General features: G+C 46.4%; 1 protein-coding gene across 42 annotated transcripts in view; it reads right to left on the bottom strand.

The window, feature by feature from the left end:
• TCF7L2 (transcription factor 7 like 2) overlaps positions 1–19364 on the bottom strand; it is a 215443-nt gene that overhangs the window by 24462 nt on the left and 171617 nt on the right. For 36 of the 42 annotated variants that reach the window (XM_019646606.1, XM_019646628.1, XM_019646624.1 and 33 more), the window contains 3 exons: positions 7315–7447; positions 4974–5076; positions 2871–2957 (listed from right to left, as the gene is read on the bottom strand). In XM_019646606.1, the coding sequence (XP_019502151.1) occupies positions 2871–2957; positions 4974–5076; positions 7315–7447 (323 nt within the window). The remainder of the gene's footprint in view (positions 1–2870; positions 2958–4973; positions 5077–7314; positions 7448–19364) is intronic. The other 6 variants (XM_019646634.1, XM_019646635.1, XM_019646597.1 and 3 more) reach the window with 1 other exon arrangement.

Below are 19364 nucleotides of genomic sequence, written 5' to 3'. Positions count from 1 at the left end.
AGAGAGAGAGAGAGAGAGAGAGAGAGAGAGAGAGAGAGAAAGAAACACGAAATACCAGAGGGAGACAATACAATTTGACTACACTGTGGGGTGGGAAAAAAATTTCCAGTGCAGCCATGAAAAACGAAAGCTTCCAAGTTCACATACTCACGTATCGGAAAAATGTATAGCAGAAAAAGAGACTGTGCGTTGTGTGTATGTGTGGGTGCTATATGCATAACTTCCTTAAGAAATTCCTTTCCGCAGACAACTGTTTCATGAAATGCAATAAACACCCTAAAAATTCCAAGCAGCTCATTATATACCCCCGTCTGCTTTTATGGCTCCAAGCCAGAATATAATGATGAACCTTAACTTGTTAAGGACAACTAATTTTTGTTTCTGGCTGTCTCAGGGGCTTCTCGCTTACTCACTCTCACTTTACTTCACTGTTGACACGTTTCTGTTAACTGGATGTCATCTGCCGGCCTTGATTTTATGCACAAGCAGTAGGATGCATTTTCCTGTGCAACAGTCTGGCTTTGAGTTGCATTAGGTTTGTCATTATTCTCTCATTTTCCCCCTTGCACTTGTAACATTTCATCTCTCCCTGCCTTATTTTTTGTGAGCCACGGTGCACCCACATTATGGTTTATACATGATCTCTCTCCCTTTGAAGCCGGCAGATTTCAGAGCCCGCTCTCGTCAGGAGAAGAGCCTTGCACCAATTTAGCAGGCTGAGGGCCCGGAGCTCCAACATCTCAATCTAAAGGGGGTCACAGGGTGGCACAAGTGAGTGTCAGCAAGAGCTGTTTAATTGCCAATCTAGGCTTCTCCATGGTGTTTAAAGTATAATGACCCATCACTTAATTCTGAGAAGTCCTGGCCCCGCTGCTGAATAGAATGAATATCAAAGGGTGTTCTGCAACAGGGCAAGCTGCCTACATTTCCTATAACTGCCATAAGTATAATAGACGTATACTTCTGTCGCCCCATTACCACAATAATGTATTTAATTTGCTGTATACGCTTTGTAACTAGCTACCTTTCATAAGGCCTACCTGGGGAATCACCGCCTCCCCCCAGCATCTGGAGCCCCCAACCTTTCCTCCCACCCTTCCCTTCCTTTCCTCCACACCACCCCCTGCCCACCTATAAATCACTCACTAACCTTCTAATAATTCAATCAATAAGCTTAACCTCAATCCCTATCCTACGATTACTTCACCACTTTTAACCTCTGGAAGGCACCAAATAAACAAACATGAAAAGCAATCCGGTGCACATTGTATCAATGCTGGGATGGAGGGAGAACCAGCCGTGGTTTATCAGCTGCTCGGAGGCAGCTCTCCTCCTGGGAGACTCCCCATTCGTTCCCATGCTTTGTGAGGCTGTGATGACATTATTTAATGAATACATCCTTCCTCTTCTCGCGGGTGAAGAGAACACACAAGCATTCTCCTCGTTAGCCAGTGCTGGTGTGGATGTGGAAGCGGCCATGCTTTATCACATGTGGGAAATGCATCCTGATAACTGCAGGATAGCCATGACACAATCACAGGTGTTAGATATGTTCCAGTTTGTTTTCCTTCATGACTGTGATTCTTACACTTTCCCCCCACTGAATTCACGGTTTTGTAAGTTGGCCTGTCCTTCCAACCCTTCCTCTGGTCTTCAGTTCCCATGTTGGCTGCGGAGATGGAGGCAAGGGGTTGGGGGGGGTGGGGGGCAGCATCCTTGCCATGTTAATGCATGCTAATTGAATCATGTGCCATCATCAAAATGGATTAGCTGTTGCAGCCCGTCAGGAAAGTCTAAACCTCCACCGATTTAATTAACTTGACTGAAAATCAGATGAACAGAAAATAAAACTATCATTAGGAGCAATTAGTGACTACTTAAACATACTGCTGCCAACCAGTTTGTAAATAAACTAGCAGTCACTGAAAAATTAGCCAGAATTAATTAGAGGGAGGAAAAGGAGAGCGTGGGGATTAGGAAAATCGAGGTACACGCATGTGGGTGTATGTGTGCATGTTGTATGTGTACTTATATGCTTAAAGATATATGAATGTTTACATGCACGTAACTTTTTTTTTAAACTTTCAAAGATTCAGAGTTGTGCAGGCTATGTGGCAGCCACCAGCCACATGTGGTTATTGAGCACTTGAAATGTGGCCAGTCCAAACTGAGACGTGCTGTAAGTACAAAATACACAACAGATTTCGAAAACTAAGTACAAAAAAGAATGTAAAATCTCATTCACAGTAGCTTGACAGGGATAATACGTCAGAATGATGACATTTTGACTATAATGGGTTGAATAAAATATATCATTAAAAATAATTTCACCTGGGTTTAAAAAAAACACACAAAAAACTTTTGTTAAAGTTGGCTATTAAAATACTTAAAATTCTATGTGTGGCTCACCTTATGTTTCCACTGGACAGTGATGCTTTAGAGAGGGGTGTCCTTTCTTATTGATGTGGAAGAGGCTGAGTTTGAAAAGACCAATAACCTTTCCTCAAATTCTTCTTTGCATAGCAATAAAATTACCTCTACCCTTTCCTTCCTTGCTCAGTATAGGGCAACAGAGAAACAATTCTTTAAAAGCTCTGCATGTTCTAACTACTTCTTCCTGGCTTCTTAAACTCCTATAAAAAAATGTTGTTCAGTTGATTCGACTTCAAAATTTCGCCATCGCCCACCTGGGGAAGTTCAGGATAATTTTCCAGTATTTTCTAAGAGGAAAGCCTAATGCTATATGGGTTTTACACCATTAGAACCATGCGAATCAGCAGTGCCTGGATGGCCTGGGAGCAACCTAGAGAGCTTTCTGAGAAGTCACCCATGGCCTTCGTTCAAGGAAGGCCCCCGTTATTGGAACTCACCTGGACATGGAAGCGTTGACAGTCAGGGCTGTGGGGTAGGGGTGACGGAATCCTCCTGTCGTAATTGGGTACACTGGCTGACCTTGCCTACAAAGAGGGGGTTACAAAGTGAGAGAGTGCAAACAAGGGGGTGCGGGGTGGGGGGGAGAAAAAGAAGAAAAAGGAGAAGTTCACTCTGCACAGTAAGCTTTATTTTCATTTGATCAGAACAAAAATCTTGGGGATTGTACAGGAAGGATCAAAGGGAAGAAACACAGAACAATTTGAATGCCATAAATCTGATAGGAATAGCTAATTAAATTTTATAACCTCTGCTTATGTCAATAGAGACCCTCTCCCCAAGCTGAAACTAGGTGTTTTGTTGTAATAATTAAAGGCGAAGTCTCGCTTGCTTTAATGGAGCCATCACACTAATTGAGGGCTACACATCCAAAGGAAAACAATAATGAATGTAAATTTATACCAAAATAAAGTACAGTGAATCAAAGGACTTCAGTTGCGCTTTGGGCCTCTTTCGGTATTTAGATCTCGGTGAGAAAACATTAAATTAACAGAGCTTAATTTGTAGCCTTTTGTCAAATTAACAAGTGTTGACAAGAGTTACCGGGGGGGAGAGTCCCCAAGAAGAATTGTGGGTAACCAATAGACAATCACACCTCATTACAATAATTAAAAAATACAGCAACATGCAAAATAGCATCCTCATGAAAGACACACAACTTTTTCTGACAGAGGGTTGTCTGAGTTGGCTATTCCTTTTTATCTAGCCTTCAAATATCTCCCCATCAGCTGAATGGGGCAAGGGATGACTGAGAACTATTCGAGGAATGGCCCTACCTACTGATGTAAAAAAAAAAAAAAAAATGGGACACAAGTTCATGTTCATGGTCCATGCTTACCTTCCCCAAGCAAAATTAAGGAGAAAAGAATAAACAGAAACTCAAGGTTGGTATTTAGCATGGAGACTACATAATACAGTTGTTTTTTAAAAAACAGTGTAGAATCTGTTCAACTAGAGAAATAAGGGTAGAATAGGAGTGTGGAAACTAATCCAAAATTATATCTTCTTTAAGGTTATGAAAGGGTATCTTTCTAAGACCCAAGATTGAGCATTTTACCAGGATTTATTTATACCTGTTAAGATTCAACAAATGGTCCTGTGTTTCAAACAGTAGAGATCACAGATAAACATGCAGAAATATATATACACAAAAATAGTCGCAAAACACATCACACACACACACACACACACACACACACACACATATACACACACGCACGGTATGATTATGCATTAATGGCCTTTCTATTCTGATTTTCAAAAACACTTTTAAAAGTTGTCTAAAGAAGGTTAATGGGTGGTACTATAAAAGCAAGTTGGGGTGATAGGAAGACAAATCATAAAAGGCAGGTGGATGATGTGTGCACTGCTGGGAGCTGGGGCTGGTCTCAGGAAGGCCTCACATGCTGGAGTGAGGGTCTAGCAGCCCCACCACACCCCTCATAATTCGGTGAAGCACGTAACATGCAGAATCTTAGACAGATGCTGGCTGAATAACATGGAGCTTCTCAAGAGACAAAACTTTCCACTGTTGGTATCAACCTTGGGAGTCATGGTCGCGATGGGGTTGGGGTTGTGGGGTTGTGAGAGAATGACTCCCATTCCCACTCCTGGGTTTCAACACTAGATCGTGCCTGTGGCCACTCCGCTGCTGCCTCAGCCCAATGGCAGGGCTTTAGTTTGGGCTGCCCCTAGCCAAGTGCCATGGTCACTTTCACTGGACAGAGGCCTTCAGCGCCTTCTGGGATTCCCTAAGTACCTTAGGGAACCTCTGTTCACTGAGAGGAACCTAGAGGGGTTTGGAGGACCACAGGCTCAGAATGCTAAGTATCAATACCCCTTTTCTTACATAATCCATCGAATGGCTACTGACTTGCCCACTCTCCCACAGGGCATCTCAGCAAGGAATCTTTCCCCCCGAGCCCCCACGGACCTCCCTCACCAACTCTGTTCTTCTAAAACACACACATCCATGCACAGAGTAAATAATAAGCATGCCCATGTAAGAAAGAAAAAGGAAATTAAAAAATGGAACTCCTTACTGTGGTACTAACCATCCTAGCGGATGGGGGATTTGTCCTACGGTGCCGGGAGACAGTGGGTAATACGGAGATATATCTGGAGGGTGCGGAGGTCTTGGGATTCCTGAGGGAAGAAGCAGCATTTTAGGTACAAAGGAGAGAAGACAAGAGAACTGTCTGGAGATGGGAACAGGGAAAGGGTGAAGGGAGATCTCTCTCCCACAATCCTAACAAGAGATTCTCTCTGTGATTATGAGCTGTAAGAGTTGTTGGTGAGTTCATCTATTTATCCCTCCAGCCCAGTTTGAATCATCAGTTTATCTCATTCTAGGTGGATCCCTACACTGGGTAAACACAGAAAGACTCAGAAAATGCCATCTTGGGTATTTCTGCCTCACATGATTGGTGTGATTATTTGAATTAAAAAAAAAAAGTCTAAAAGGTTTTGGTACATAGTAGGTGATCAAGCAGTATCAATTCCCCTACACAACTTGTCTCTTTGCTCTCTTTAATTCTAATGACTTGCCTACATGAGATTTACTTTGGTTTCTGACATACTTTCTGAGTTATGGTTTTTGGAAAGGTTACCCTCGCCTTCTTTCAAAAAAGTGAACTCCGCCAGAATGTCTCCACCTCAGCCTAGAAGATGAGCTGGAGGGGAGATTCACCAGATGCCATGGCCTCTGATCCCAGGGAGAATCTGAACTGAGCAGACAAGATGTGGGAGGCATGGTATACTCAGTTCTAGAAACTGGTTCTCCAGAGGACAGTCATCGGTGTGAGTTACCCCACCTGCTGATGGGGCGCTGCTGTGTCCCGGGGGTGAAGGGCCCGCACACGGCACAGAGGCGTGAACCCTGAAGGTCCATGCCACACTCAGGAGCATTTATTCATTCCATAAGAGCACGCCCAGCCATCAGTGCTTAGAAAGGAGAAGAGCTGGAGCGATTCTGACACTGAGGAGCTGATATGGGACGCCAAAGGAACAATACCACAGAATTCAGGCAGCAGTGAAGCGAATGAGCTGCCTATTCGTGGATGAAAACGATTTCATTTTTTTTTAATTCATTCAGGAAGCTTTTAATCTGTAAATTAATTCTCCCTGGGTGACATTTTCATGCAGACATTGCTTTCTCTCTATTACAAAAACCAAACAGATTTAGCTGGGCTTGGACCCTACACCACGCCACTAGCACACTTGAAAGAATGTTCGCAGAGGAAAAGTAAACAGTCCGCAGACGTTAATCATATGTTTTACGATAACCATTTAAAAGCTATTCCCTGTACTACCATTATTTAAATAGGACGCTGATGCTGCCATTCACTCGTGGAGCCGGGGGCCGGCTGGCGGCCTCCTCTAGCCATCTAAGCGCCAGGCTCGGTCCTCCACGAGCACAAAGGGGGCTCAGAGGCTGGTAAAACCCAGCTCATGTGTGGCTTCTTTCAGGGGCAGCGAAAGCTGCCTGAGCAGGCAGTCTACCTCAGCCCAACACCAAACAACTCCCTCTGACAAAGTGATATGGAAGCGCCATTTAAAATCCATCCTTCTAAATGAACTAACTGGGAAGAGAAACCCCCGCCAGTCCACTGCCCAGCCAGGAAGATGCACCCGGCCTTAGCTGTTCTCCCAAGACTTCCCCACCGTGAGCTGTGGCTGTCTGCTTGTTTGAAACAGTGTTGTAGGTTCTCACTTTTCCCCTTTGGGGAAAACGCAGTCAGTGAGCACATGGGATGGAAAGAAGGGGACGAAGCTGACGGACATGGCAACTTCTGTCTGAGATCCTATTGGTTGTTGTATGAGATGTAAAGAGGAAACCCTGGGGGTTCGGTTTTCACATCTGTAAAATGGGCTTGATAAGACCCAGGATATTGTAGAGGAGGAAGAACCCAAATAAATCAGCACGGATAATGCGGATCCCACGGGATGTGGTCTCTTAAGGCTGCACCAACAAATCATTATTAAGTGACTGGAGTCCCTTATCCACCAAGGGAACCAGGGCTTCTCGGAGGCTCTTATGCTTGCAAGGAGCTGAGAAGGAGGCTATGCGATGCTTCCAAAGCTATTACCGCTTCCGAGTCTGTTGGAGGCTCTTAGAATTGTAAGCTACTCGCGAAAACACACCGAACGATTCATAGCCAGGTTCCCATGCCAGCCCCCACTGCCAGGGGTACCTGGAGCTCTAGGGAGATCTTCAGCACGACAAATGGACTTGCCCAGGAGACCGAAAACCAGTCCCTCCCCAGAGACCTTTTTCAGCACCGAGGAGAGGACCCGCGGCCCCTCCACCCCTGCCCCCAGCAGCCCCAAACTCCCCCACCTCTTCCCACAGGTCCTCTGGTGGCACCGGGACACACGGCCTACCTGTTTTGGGGTCTACGTCAGCTGGTAAGTGTGGAGGTGGGTTTCCTGGGGTGAAGTGCTCATTGCTGTACGTGATAAGAGGCGTGAGAGGGTGGACATGGTGAGGGTGCTGCACAACCGGCACTTTGTTCGACTGTGGGGGGAAGAGAACAGAGAGAGACACCATCAAGCGGGGTCCCCTGCAGCACAGGCCCATGGGTTTCCAGCCACACCCGCCCGCCTGGTTTCCTAAGATGCACTCAATTCCGCCCGCAGCCCTGGCCCCAACCCATGTATTAAAACTCACAGATAGTCGTGAGGCAGCTCCCTGGGTAGGTATGCTTCGGTGTTTACCTCCCCACTGAGCCTGGCTTTTAAAATACCTTCTCCACCACCACCCCATCATGGAGCCCAGGAGTTTGCACTTTTCCCATCAGCAAGTAAATCGGAAGTAGGGACTTGAATCTCCCAGGCCTACTGTGTTCCTGCCTGTGGGGGGGATCTCCTACCCCAGGGCCCCACCAGGGGGACCTTTTGGAGGCAGGCAGGCTTCACGGGAGGCCGGCTTGGAAAACCTTCAGTTACAAGAAACCCGGCCGGGCCCAAATCCCACCCACCCAGCCTCTTTATCAATCAATCCCCCCACACCCTGTTCCTGACCCCTCCCTGCCCCTTAGAACCAGGGGGCATGCTACAGTCCTTTACAGAGAGCACTGGATGAAAAGCCCCACTCCTGATCCGGTTGGGGGTGTGAACTTGACCAGAAAGCTCTAAATTGCCAAGCAAGCACCTGCATATTTTATGCAGATTACAGCAGCCCTGATTCATTAGGAATTTCATTAGGAAGTCATGGGGGAACTCTAATAAATTAACTGGATGATGATGAATTGGGCTAATAAAAGGTATACATTTTAGAAATGGGCAGTTCCAGAAAACAAAGTACAGGCGTTTTTTATGTTTGGGAAGGGTGGATAGGAGGAGAAAAGGAGGGGAAAAAAGAAAAGCATTTTTAAGATTCTTCTAGTTGCCATGACCAGACACTTTCCCAAATTATTCTCCTCTCCTTACCCTGCCCCACCACTCACCCACCCCATCCCCCCTCCACTACACTATGCTCTAACTTAGCCCAGCAAGATCACAAAGAAAAAAAATTAAGCTGAAACAAGCGAACTACTGGGCCATTTACTGAGAGTAATCCAATTGCAAAAAACCCTATTCCCAATAGAGGATTTTCACTAAAATCCTACAACAGGGACATTTAACCAGATTAGGTACCAGGGAAGATAAAGAGGCTAGTATTAGATGATGAATGGATTAGAGTCAAGTTTCATTTTAGAACGTGTCTTCATTTCCTTTTATTACTTTTAGGAAGGCACAACTTGCATTAACATCAAGGAAAAGGAACTGCATTAAAAGAAAAGGAGTGAGGGTCTAGTGCTGCCCACTAGCGCCTCTGGAGTTCAGACACCACGAGGCACTTCATTCTCCATGCATTTTTCTTCTTATCCTTTTTTTTTTTTTAATAGGTGAGGAAGGGGTATAACATGGAAAGAGTATTTTACCACAGTTAGTTGTGGGGAAGGCATCTTTAAAAGGTGCTTCTAACTCTTTCATGGGTATGTTTGAAAAGAAAACTATGGCCTTCTTGATGCTCCAGGAAAAAATTACACAAAAATGCCAATGCTTCCCACCGCCGCATTAAAGATGCCTGAACAACTGGATGCTTTCTGGAGAATGAGGATAGCTAGCTGCTCATAGGAGCCTTGCATGGCGAGTTATCCTTTTACAATCAAAGCCCTGAAATTAAAAGCACCGAAGCAGAGAGAGATTTGGGACAGAGGAGTATGTCCTTACTCAGCAGCCACGAAGGTCTGGACAGGCCAAAGCCAGCAGAGAGACGGGCTGGTCAAACGCTAGTGCCAGAGTCTTGTGAACACACACTGAGGGTTCTTTTAGGGGATCATTTCTGTTTAGGCAGCTTGACAAGTAACCAACAAATAAGTTCCCACTGTGCGTTGGTGTGAAGGAAAAGAGAAAGAGAGAGGGAAAGAGGGAAAGAGACATAGTCAGGTCAAATGGAGACCACACGGAGGAAAGAAAGTGGATTGCTGCCGCCTTCCAGAAGTTTTCTATTTGGTTGGAAAGATACCCGGCCGCTGAAATGAATGAAAGAAAGCAGACCAGTCTCGGACAGTTGAAAGTTAAGTGTCTAAAAACTGTGGGACTCGTGGGAAGAACCACAGAATGCCCAGGGGAGGGAAGACTGTCACTTAGAGATGGAAGGCCTTTCAGGGAATGGGACAGCCATACACAATGGAAGGAAGCAAGTGTGCACATCCATGATGGGAGTGAAGGGCTACGAGTGGGCCATGAAGCCTGCAGCTCAACCCTGGCTGAGTCAAGCATCTCTCAGGGTGCTTATCACAAATGCAGATCCCATATCCTAGGAAACCTCTCAGTAGGGAGCTGATTGAGTAGGTCTGGGCTCAGGACCTGGGCATCTTGGGTGTGCCACCTGCGTGCCCTAGGTGGCTCTTCTGTTCCACTATGACCCTTTGACCAGAGAGCCACACAGGCTAAGGTTCTAAGACACCTGAGCCCTAATCATCAATTACGTCCTAGCCCTTAAGAGAATCCATGGAAAGGGCTTGGCACAAACCCCATCACCGGGTAAGCACAAGAATGCAGCTTTATTATTAGTGTTAGTGCTGTGAGGGAGGCGAGGCCTGATGGCATGGTTTTGTCTGCAGCACAGGAGCACAAATTCCACAGCTGTCTTCCAAGGAAGACTAACAGGAAGTGAGGGGGGAAGCTTCTTTCTTTACTCGTCCGGCAGAGGATGAAGACAGTATTTGGGAAACAGTGGAGTTTACTGGGTGTATGGAGAACTTAAAAATGAATTCTCCTGTTCTCTTAGATACATGTATAAAGGCGATTCCAACAGAGGTTGGGCACGGGTCCTGGCTGCCATCGTGCTGGCGTTGTTTTGCACACCTGAGCCTAGCCAACAGGTTTCTTTCCAGTTCACAGATTCATAGCATGGGGGTTGGGGGAAGGGGATTTGAAGTTTTAACTGCTGCCTGGCTTTCGGAGGGAAAAGGAGCATGGCTCTCTTTTCTGATCATGATTGCATGCTAGGCAGGTCCCCAAGAAACAATACTACCACACATCTCTCCAGGTCAACTGGTTCCCAAGCAAAGCAGGGGGGACGCAGCTGCACATGCAGGAACCAGGGTCTAATTGTTGCTTCCATCCAACCTGCCCGTACCGGACTGCTTTTCCAGTGGGAGGATGTTCTTTTCGAAAATGCCCATGTCTCTCTCTCCAGACTCAGAACCCCATATCCCTTCTTCCTATGTCACATCATGCCCATTGCTGGGGTCAGGCGTGCACCTCTCTGGTCCTACTCTAGCTAAGCTCCTTAAGGGCAAGGGCTGCATCTTCTAGAACTCCGTGTCCCCTGTCATGCCCAGCCTGGGAGTGGTAAGCACCATCTCAAACTGCATAAGAACCATCTCAAACGGCATAAGAACCATCAAATTGCAACTGCAAGCATCCCAAGAAGAGAAGGATAGCGTTGGCCTCACATATTCGTTTCAGTAAATGGCAGCGCTCTTTAAAGGGAGTTTATGCAGAACCACCGAACATAGCTGGGTGAGCCTTCAGAAGCCGTCCAGGCTAATTGTTACCACAGTGCCTTGAACATGGTTTGAGAGCCCACTGCGTGTACACAGTGACCAAAAGTGAATCCGTAATTCAAGAAAGACTGGGTTTCAATTCTACTTCCGCAGTCTAGCCGTGTGACCTCTCTCAGGTCTTCGCTTATGTTCTCTGTGAACTCCAGGTGAGAAGTGTGTCTACCTCACAGGGTTGTTGTGAAAATTAGGACAGCATGGCTGTAAAGTGCTTCGCATAGTGGCTGGCCCATAGCTCCACATGCAACGCAAAGGAAGCTTTGGGAAAAGCGTCCAGTGAATACTAATGATGAGTGCACAGTGAAGATGGGGTTGGCTACCCCTCCAGTCTCATCTCATTAAATCCCAGGGGGAGACGTGGCCGCAGACTTCATTCCTTACTGCAAAGGTAAGGATGCCCGTTACGGGGCAAGGGTTTATGGGTGTTTCGTGGCCAATCTTCCTCAGGCATGACTTTCTTCAAAATGTGATGTCCAACTAGTAAATATATTTCATCATCTCTTTTGAAAAAAGTCACTTTATTATGTTAATAAGTAAGACTGCCACAGAAGAGTTGAATGTTAAATAGAAATAGTCCAAGATGACCAAGGTCCTTCCAGAGTCTGGGTGAGGGCCTTGAAGTAGGAGCTGATACAGATGAAACACAAAACCACTCAACTAGGAAACGCCCCGTAGACTTTACCCCCTTCTCTTCCACCAGCTCTCACGTCTTTAAACAGGTCTCTAAGGATTGGGTTCAACTCTGTGCCAACCTAAGAAAATTCAGATGTGAGAAGCTCCTCTCTTGGGGGAGGGACACAGACAACCTTCCAGAAATGCATCTGGCAAGTCTCAATTAAAGCAACAGTCTATACCGCGAATGTCGGGTATAGACCAACAGTCTGAAATATACATCTCTTCCCCCTTTTATCTTTTTACAGATGGAGCCCAGTGTTCAAGGCAAACAAGTAAAACATAAAACCAAGTACCTCTGGGGCAACTGCTTTATCTCAATATTAAATAGGGCTTAAAACTATATGGGGAAACAAAATCATTACCTCCAGGGACAACTAATGTTCAAGGTCGTGGTGACAGTGGTCCTGGGACACTGCATGGAGAGCCTAAGTTACCGGTATTTAACTCTTTGAGAATATGATGAACAGTAGGAATCTCTGAGCCATGAAAAAAGCAAGGCTTCCTGAAATGTTCCCCCTCAGTTGCCCACACACACCCCACCGTCAGCCCATGCAACTCGCCCACGGAATCACCTAGAACCACTGTCTCGATGATCGAAGGGGAGGCCAGGGCCCTGGTCAGCACCAGCACAGCTCACCACTGCCCCCATTCAGTGGAGCCCGGGCTCTGTACCCGCCTGTGTGCTGGGTGTGACACACACAATCTACCAAGTCCTCACAGCAAACCTATGAAGCAGTGCCATCTGTTACTAGCTCCACAGAGCGGACGAGAAAATCTGTCCCGGGCCTTGAGTAGGTGGTGTTTCCAGGGGCTGTGCCCTCACCTGCCTGACTCCACCACCCCTACTGTGACCTTAGAGACTGGCACTGATTGGGGTTCACTGTCATGCTAATGGAGTGAGCTGCCCCCATGAGCTCAGCCTGGGCCTCTGTTCCCAACTGAATGCAGATGCTCTTGGACTCACAGCGGGAACTGCCCTCAGTCCCTCACCTACCAGTCTCTGGAACCTAGGCCAGTTTCAGCAAACAATGTCCCCTATACCTCCACCCCAAAATCCCAAATGAGGAGTGGCTCCAGGCTCCCTGCCTTAGCCAGGACACCCTTGCCATAGGACTCCAAGGGTTTCTACAGCATGTGGCTGATGACGGGAGATAGGGGTGCATAATGAGACGGTTCTGCTTCTCCAATACAGACATAAGTAATATAGAAACACATATGCGGTCAGTGCCGGCTGAGCAGCAACTAAAAGGGAGACAGCTAAAAAACCGAATCCATTAAATGACGTGCACAATATCTATTTAAAAGGAACCCAAATCCTTGCCTGACTTTAAATCATTAAGCCTTTCTGCTTTCTACCTGGAGAAATAGCTGTTTCGCAAAGCAAAGCCTTCCCACTTCTGTTCATTAAGCTCCATGGGTTTTGAGCACTGAATAGTTAAATTATAAAGAAAGGGTCCTTTAACAGCCTTCAAAGTGCACAAAGCCTGTCCACCCAAAGTATTCATCCAGCTACAGTGGGGGGAGAGGGGCGGGACGCCCCTGTGGCTGACCTTTGACCTCTCGGGAACCCTTAAGCATCGTGCTCTACAGCTTGGCCATGCCACCCTCATCGCCAAGCGCCCACACGCCTGCCCGAAGGCTGCCCAGGACTCGGAACCAGGCAAGTAAAAGATTGATTCAGGCGCTTCTAGATCCCCCTGCTAGCCCTCCTCTAACCCCAACCCCTCAACCTTCTGTAACTGTGGGGAACCCAAGGGGAATGAAAGCTTGCCATTCACCTCACAACCTATTAATCAACAGACGTTGAAAACAAATAGAGCCATTGCTAGCCCTGGCCTCTCCTCCGGCCCTCCTCTTCAATGCTCCCCTATTGCTCTCCCTTTCTGCAGAAGAAAAATGGGGCCAGAAAGTGCCTTGACGAGCTCAGCACAATAAAACAAAAGCAGCACAGAGGAGCATTTGTCAGCCTTCTCCCCTCCCAGGGGTGGCTACGGAAGGTCTTCAGTGGTCTTAGGTTACCAGCCCTCCCAGGGTCTGAAACTGGCATCAGGAAGGGACACCATTCACTCTAGGTTTACATAAAAAAATGGGTTTGCAGCTCTTCTCTGATGCTGTTTTCCCCACATGCGCTTACTATGGCTGCACCAAGGCCAATGGCGGCCAGCAAAACATGAACAGATGTTGTACGTCACGGGAGCACGGAGTGCTGGTGAAGAGGAGGGGCTGGGGGTGAACTCGGCGCTGTTTCTTACTCACCAACAACCCCTTGGTGACTCAAGCAGTCCTCTTTTTTTCAAACTATGTGCCAGACAGTGTCGGAATGGTCACAAAGGTAAGCCTCCTACCCATTGCCTCATTGCCCCAACAATTAGCAACCTCTGCAGCTGCTCAAACCACTTCACGGAGACACACAGCGAGCAAGCTAGATCCAAGCCTGCACACGCAGTCCTACCCCAACTTACAGGTGAACATCTTGCTGTTGTAGAGTGTAAACCTCCTGCATACGCAGAGGAAAGGGTGGCAGGCGGACTTCCACTCTGGGCCAAATGGGCTTCTTCAAGCATTTTACCCTCTCCCCTCATGGCTATCAGAAGCCCAACCAGTGAGGACCCATCTAGGGCAATGCCCAGGATCCAATCATGGTTTTGAGCACTACTCCTTTCTAAAGTCTTGCCCCTAGCTAACGGCACATTGTTCCCTGGACAAGACTTCTATTGATAACTGCAGCACTGCCTGTTGAAAATAATAAATAAAAAAGAGAAGGCTTCACTGGTTCGAGTTTTGCTTGGAGAAAGGAGATGGCTGAGAGAAAGTCTGCCCGTGAGATGCAGAAAACAAGTGCCTACCCTGCACCTTCAGCACACAGCTGACATGCTCTCGTTGGGTTACTGTGGTGTCATGGAGCCACAAGGCTGCAAAGTCACATCATCTGCAACCCGCGGGAGCCTGACATTTGGGGTGCTGCTTACCAATGGCTGACTCACCCCACCCTAATATCAAATGCATTTAGACAGCAAGAAGAAGAGAGGAGAGTCTCCCTGCCATCTATGAAATTCTGCCGACTCACAGTTTCTCATGTACTCACACAGGCATTAAAATTCTTCTTGCGAGGAAATGATTCAACAGGGCAGGCAGGGAGAGAATAAATGTGCAGTCAATTTTCATCCAAATTCTCACACACACATGCATATACATAGAACTAACTCAAACCATCCTAAGCCTGTGGCCTTTTTTTTCCCCCTCCTGCCCCTTCTATATAATACAACAAACCCAGATGGTAACACACCAAACAAGATTGTCGAGAATTACGGGTCTAAGGGGCCAAATTCGGCTCTTCTTAATGACCTTTTCTTAATCCCCAAAAAGGAGGAAGGGAGGGGTGGGTGTGGGGCTGGAGGTGTCCGGGTGGGGGGTGGGCACCCGGAGGGGAACATTTAAACCTGGAAAATGAAGATGTGCTCCAGCTGCTCGGCTTCAGCCGCAGCCAAGGCCCAGCCCAGCAGAGCTGTGCTTTCACAGGCTCTTGAACAATTACTTCCAGTTAAGTTCATTAAACATAATTTATTTCCACTCATTCTCATTTATTTTCCAATAAAAAGAAAGCATCCTATTGTGCTCGCCCCGCTCCCTCCAACTACCCTTTAAAGCACTTGCAAGCTGAAGTCGTGGCCGGCCCGGGCCAGGCTCGCTCCTAACCAGAGAGTTCCCAGGGTTTCCTGCCCGCCTGCCTCCCTCCAAGAGCAAAGCCACAGCATCCTGGAGGTCAGTGCAGGGGTGTGGCAGTGCCACCGGGTTCTTTCATTGTCCTCATCTTCCACCAGGTCTCAGAGATGAAGAACCAGCCACTTACTTCACTCCTAAGAAATGTCCCAGGAACCTGCGATCTCCACCTTCCCGTAACATATTTCTCTACTACTTGGAAATGAAATGATTGGCGTTAACATAATCAATCTTGTTACGTGTCCGAATGTGCAGAAAATGTTTGGGAATTGGGTAAGAGGGTACGGCTGTTTCTTAGGAGAGCAGATTTTCAAAACAGTGCCAGGAATACAACTAACCTATTCCAAATGAAGAAATCCAAAAGCTCAAATTGAAAACAACTTTTAAAAAATAACGATTTCCAGGCCAGCCCCCCCCCCACCCCAAACACAACAACCCCAAATCTACAGAATCCTAAATATAATGGAAAGGAAATCACCAATTTTGATTTAGAGTTAGTTATACGTATATAATGGTTATTAAATCCTGGGGATTTCAAGAAAGAAATGGTGAACAAAATCGAATCCCACCTTTCTAATTTATTTACAAGGAAAAGCTGTATAAAAATGCCTTTACTTTTTCTTATACACCCTGTGCATAACTTTTGATTCTAAACCGTATTTGAAATGAAATGCCGGCTACATGGAGTCTGACACAAGCTCAAGATACAGCTGTTGCTTGAGAAAGCAGGTAAATTTCTCCCTAGAAAAAAGAGCAGGTGAACTGAAAGAAGGAATGACAGTCTTCACGTGGCCCAACAGCTACATATGCCCAAACTCTGGATTCCACAGGAACTCAGCAAAGACAGGCTGAAAGGAGAAAATACGAAGGCGGAAGTGCATGGTTCTGCTCTTATTTTGCCAAACACGGACATGCGTTCATGGACATCTACAGCTTCCATAAATGACATACGTGGAAAGGACACAGTTGCAGGGAGGGCAGGGAGGGCACTACGGCTGCTCCCTCGGCTCCCAGGCTGACTTGGAAGCTTAAGGAACAAGGGAATGACCTAGGCAAAGTTTGATTTTTTTTTTTTTAGAAATCTTCAAATGTGTGCAGAAGTATGTAATCTGGAGGGCATGTCAGGATTTCATCACATTCCAAAATATTGCAGAAGGAAAGAATTCCATTACATAGCTCAGCCGGGGGCCCCCCACCAGCCCCAAACCACAAAGGGGAGGTTTTCCTAAGAATATAAGGTTGCTGGCTCTGTTGCTTCCAGAAAATGCCGATGCAGCTGCCTGTTTTGACAATACAGAGATCATGATATCTGTATGGTTGGGAGTCGGGAATTGACCCTCTCAAAGCAACTGCCTTCCTATAAGGCAGTAAGTATGGAGATTTAACCGTCACCAAAGCAGCACCCAAGTAATTGGAGTAAACGAGGCTCTTTCAGGAACCTTTCAGGAATCTTGAAAACAGGAGACTGTGCAAGATGGGAAATGTGCAGCAACACAAGTCATACATTTGCAAGGCTCTTCTCTTCCCCACAACTCTTCCCAGTTTACATGGTCATGCACTGAAATGGGAAGGTGCACAAAGCCAGAAAGGAAAACCGAGACATACTATCTACCGCTTTGTGTTTTAACAGGACATATAGGGTTTGCCATGATTTTGAAAACATGAGGACACGATTATCGTCTGTAGTATATTGCACGTCTTCTTCCCTAAAATAGCGGTTCTAAGAGCTGACCACTGCACGCGTTTCTGTGTTTGGCCGTTCGACAACAAAAAAAATAATCAAGCCATAACAAAGATAATTAAGGAATCACCTCGAAAGTCAAGAGAATACCCTTACAGCTTGTGGCAAAGGGTTGAACCCAACAGTTCAACACAGTGCAATGTATCCTAAACTCAAAATTGGTATTGAAAAGGGCCTTCTTCCTAACCATTAACAGCACAGTGGGCTGTCATCAGCCTATTGCTCAGGTTTCCAAAACACATTTTATATTAAGTTTAGAAAATACAAACACCACAAGCAAGGCTGTAGCCCTAAAAAGGCCGGCATCTAAATTTGGAGATCGAAAATAAATACAACTAAAGACACAGCAACAGAAAGTTAGCATTAAATATGAAACCAAAATACACAATTTACACAAGCGCTGCTACTGTAAAAGCCTTATTGCTCAAAAAATGTTTCGAGCTTCGAAAAAGTACTCTCCTCTCTGAGGCAAAGTCATTTTTCCTTCTCTTTCTTCCAATGGAGCCCACCCTGATGGGTGAAAGAAAAAACATTTATTTGTTACAAGAAACCCCAAACCCCACCATCCCTTTCCAGATTCCAGCTTATGCACCAAGCCGGCTCTGAGAGCCTATATAACTGGGAAGGCTTGTGATGAAAGTCAGGCTTTCTCTCCACCCCATCTTTTTTTAACCCTTTCTCCTCCCGCCCCCAAAGAACAGCTATGAAAAGTACATCGCACAAGGGCACAGCTTGAGTTGACCATTTATTCTCATTTTGTTTTTTCTTTTGCACCATCTGAATTAAAAAAAAAAAAAGCCAGAGGTTTAATGGTCAAGACCATAGCAAGGACACGGACATGAACAAACGAATGCGCGCGCGCGCGCGCACACACACACACACACACACACACACACACACCACTACTCACCCAGCAATTCAAATTGAGGTGCCAACCGCCCAACTGCTGGAAAAGAGAGAACCCGGAGGCCACTGTGCTTCCCTTCCCACTCAAATCTTCCATTCCCACTAAAATTGCATCCCTAGGGTACATAATAGCTTTGGTTTTCTTTCTCTCCACCTCAAAAAAAACTTTCTCTGTACCTTCAAGATGGGACTGGGCCAGGTTTCTTTTTCTCCTCCCTTACTGCTTTTCTCACTTTTCTTCTTCCTCCTAGCTTCCCCTCCCTTTATTCCTTTCTCTTAAAGAGCCGAAAAAAAGCATCTTGAAAGATGGAGATGGCTCCAAATTTCTGCCCTGGAATACTCCAAATGCTTAGCGTTCTCACTCACCTTGCCTCTAATTATTTTGTTAATCCTTCCCCTTCCACATACATCCCTCCAAAACCAAAACAAAAAAATCAAAATGTAACGAAAAGAAACCTAACAATCTAGTTCAACTGGTTGCAAATTAAATCTTTTTTTTTAATGTTTTTAATTGAAAAACTCCTTCTAGATTCTAATCTTGACTATTACAAAATCCGGGAAGAAAGGGGGAAGGCCCATTTTCCCCCAGCCAGCTCAGGGCACCTAAGCAAAGTCCCCTCCCCTCACCCGTTACCTTGGGCAGCAGGGACAGAGCTACCGCTAAAAGTAGCTAAGAAATTACGGTCGGCCATGAGGGAAAATGATCAACGGAGTGCAGTAGGCAGGCACTTTATCTGCAAGATTGTCAAATCCCTCAAAACAAATTTCTTAGGGAGAGGGCTGCGATGAGAGAGGGGGAGGGAGGAAAAAAGTATATTTTCTTGTCACAGTGACACCGGAGTGACACTTGGTAGGGCCTTGTCTGCCATACACACACACACACCCTCTTTTCATTCCAGAGTAAGAGACGACTATGCCTGAAAGAGGCTCAACTGACCTCGCTGGAAGCAGAGAGACGTAAGCTTCCTATGTTTGCTGGCATTCCAGCAGTCAGGACGCTAACTCGCTGTTTGTTGAGTTTTGTGAGCTTTCCCCAGAATGAGAGAGAGAGAGAGAGAGAGAGAGAGAGAGAGAGAGAGCGAGAGCGAGAGCGCGCTCAAAGGTGTGCAAAGCCTACTCCCTGAACCCCACCAATCTGACTTACTTTTCCTGGGTCTCTCATAGGATCCAGGGCCGGGGACAGACACGTGGGTTTAACTTAATTGGAGTTGAGAGACTCAGGCAGACATCACAGCCTGAAAACGGCTAATTTTACAGGAAGAGGGGCGTGTGGGAAGGTGGCTGCTCCAGGAGGGGTGAAAGACAGAAGGAACTTGAAGAGGACAAAACTCTGC

Source organism: Hipposideros armiger, unplaced genomic scaffold (assembly GCF_001890085.2).
Source record: "Hipposideros armiger isolate ML-2016 unplaced genomic scaffold, ASM189008v1 scaffold_105, whole genome shotgun sequence".
NCBI lineage: Eukaryota > Metazoa > Chordata > Mammalia > Chiroptera > Hipposideridae > Hipposideros > Hipposideros armiger.
Note: the sequence above shows the minus strand (reverse complement) of the source record. Positions and strands in the feature narration are given on the sequence as shown.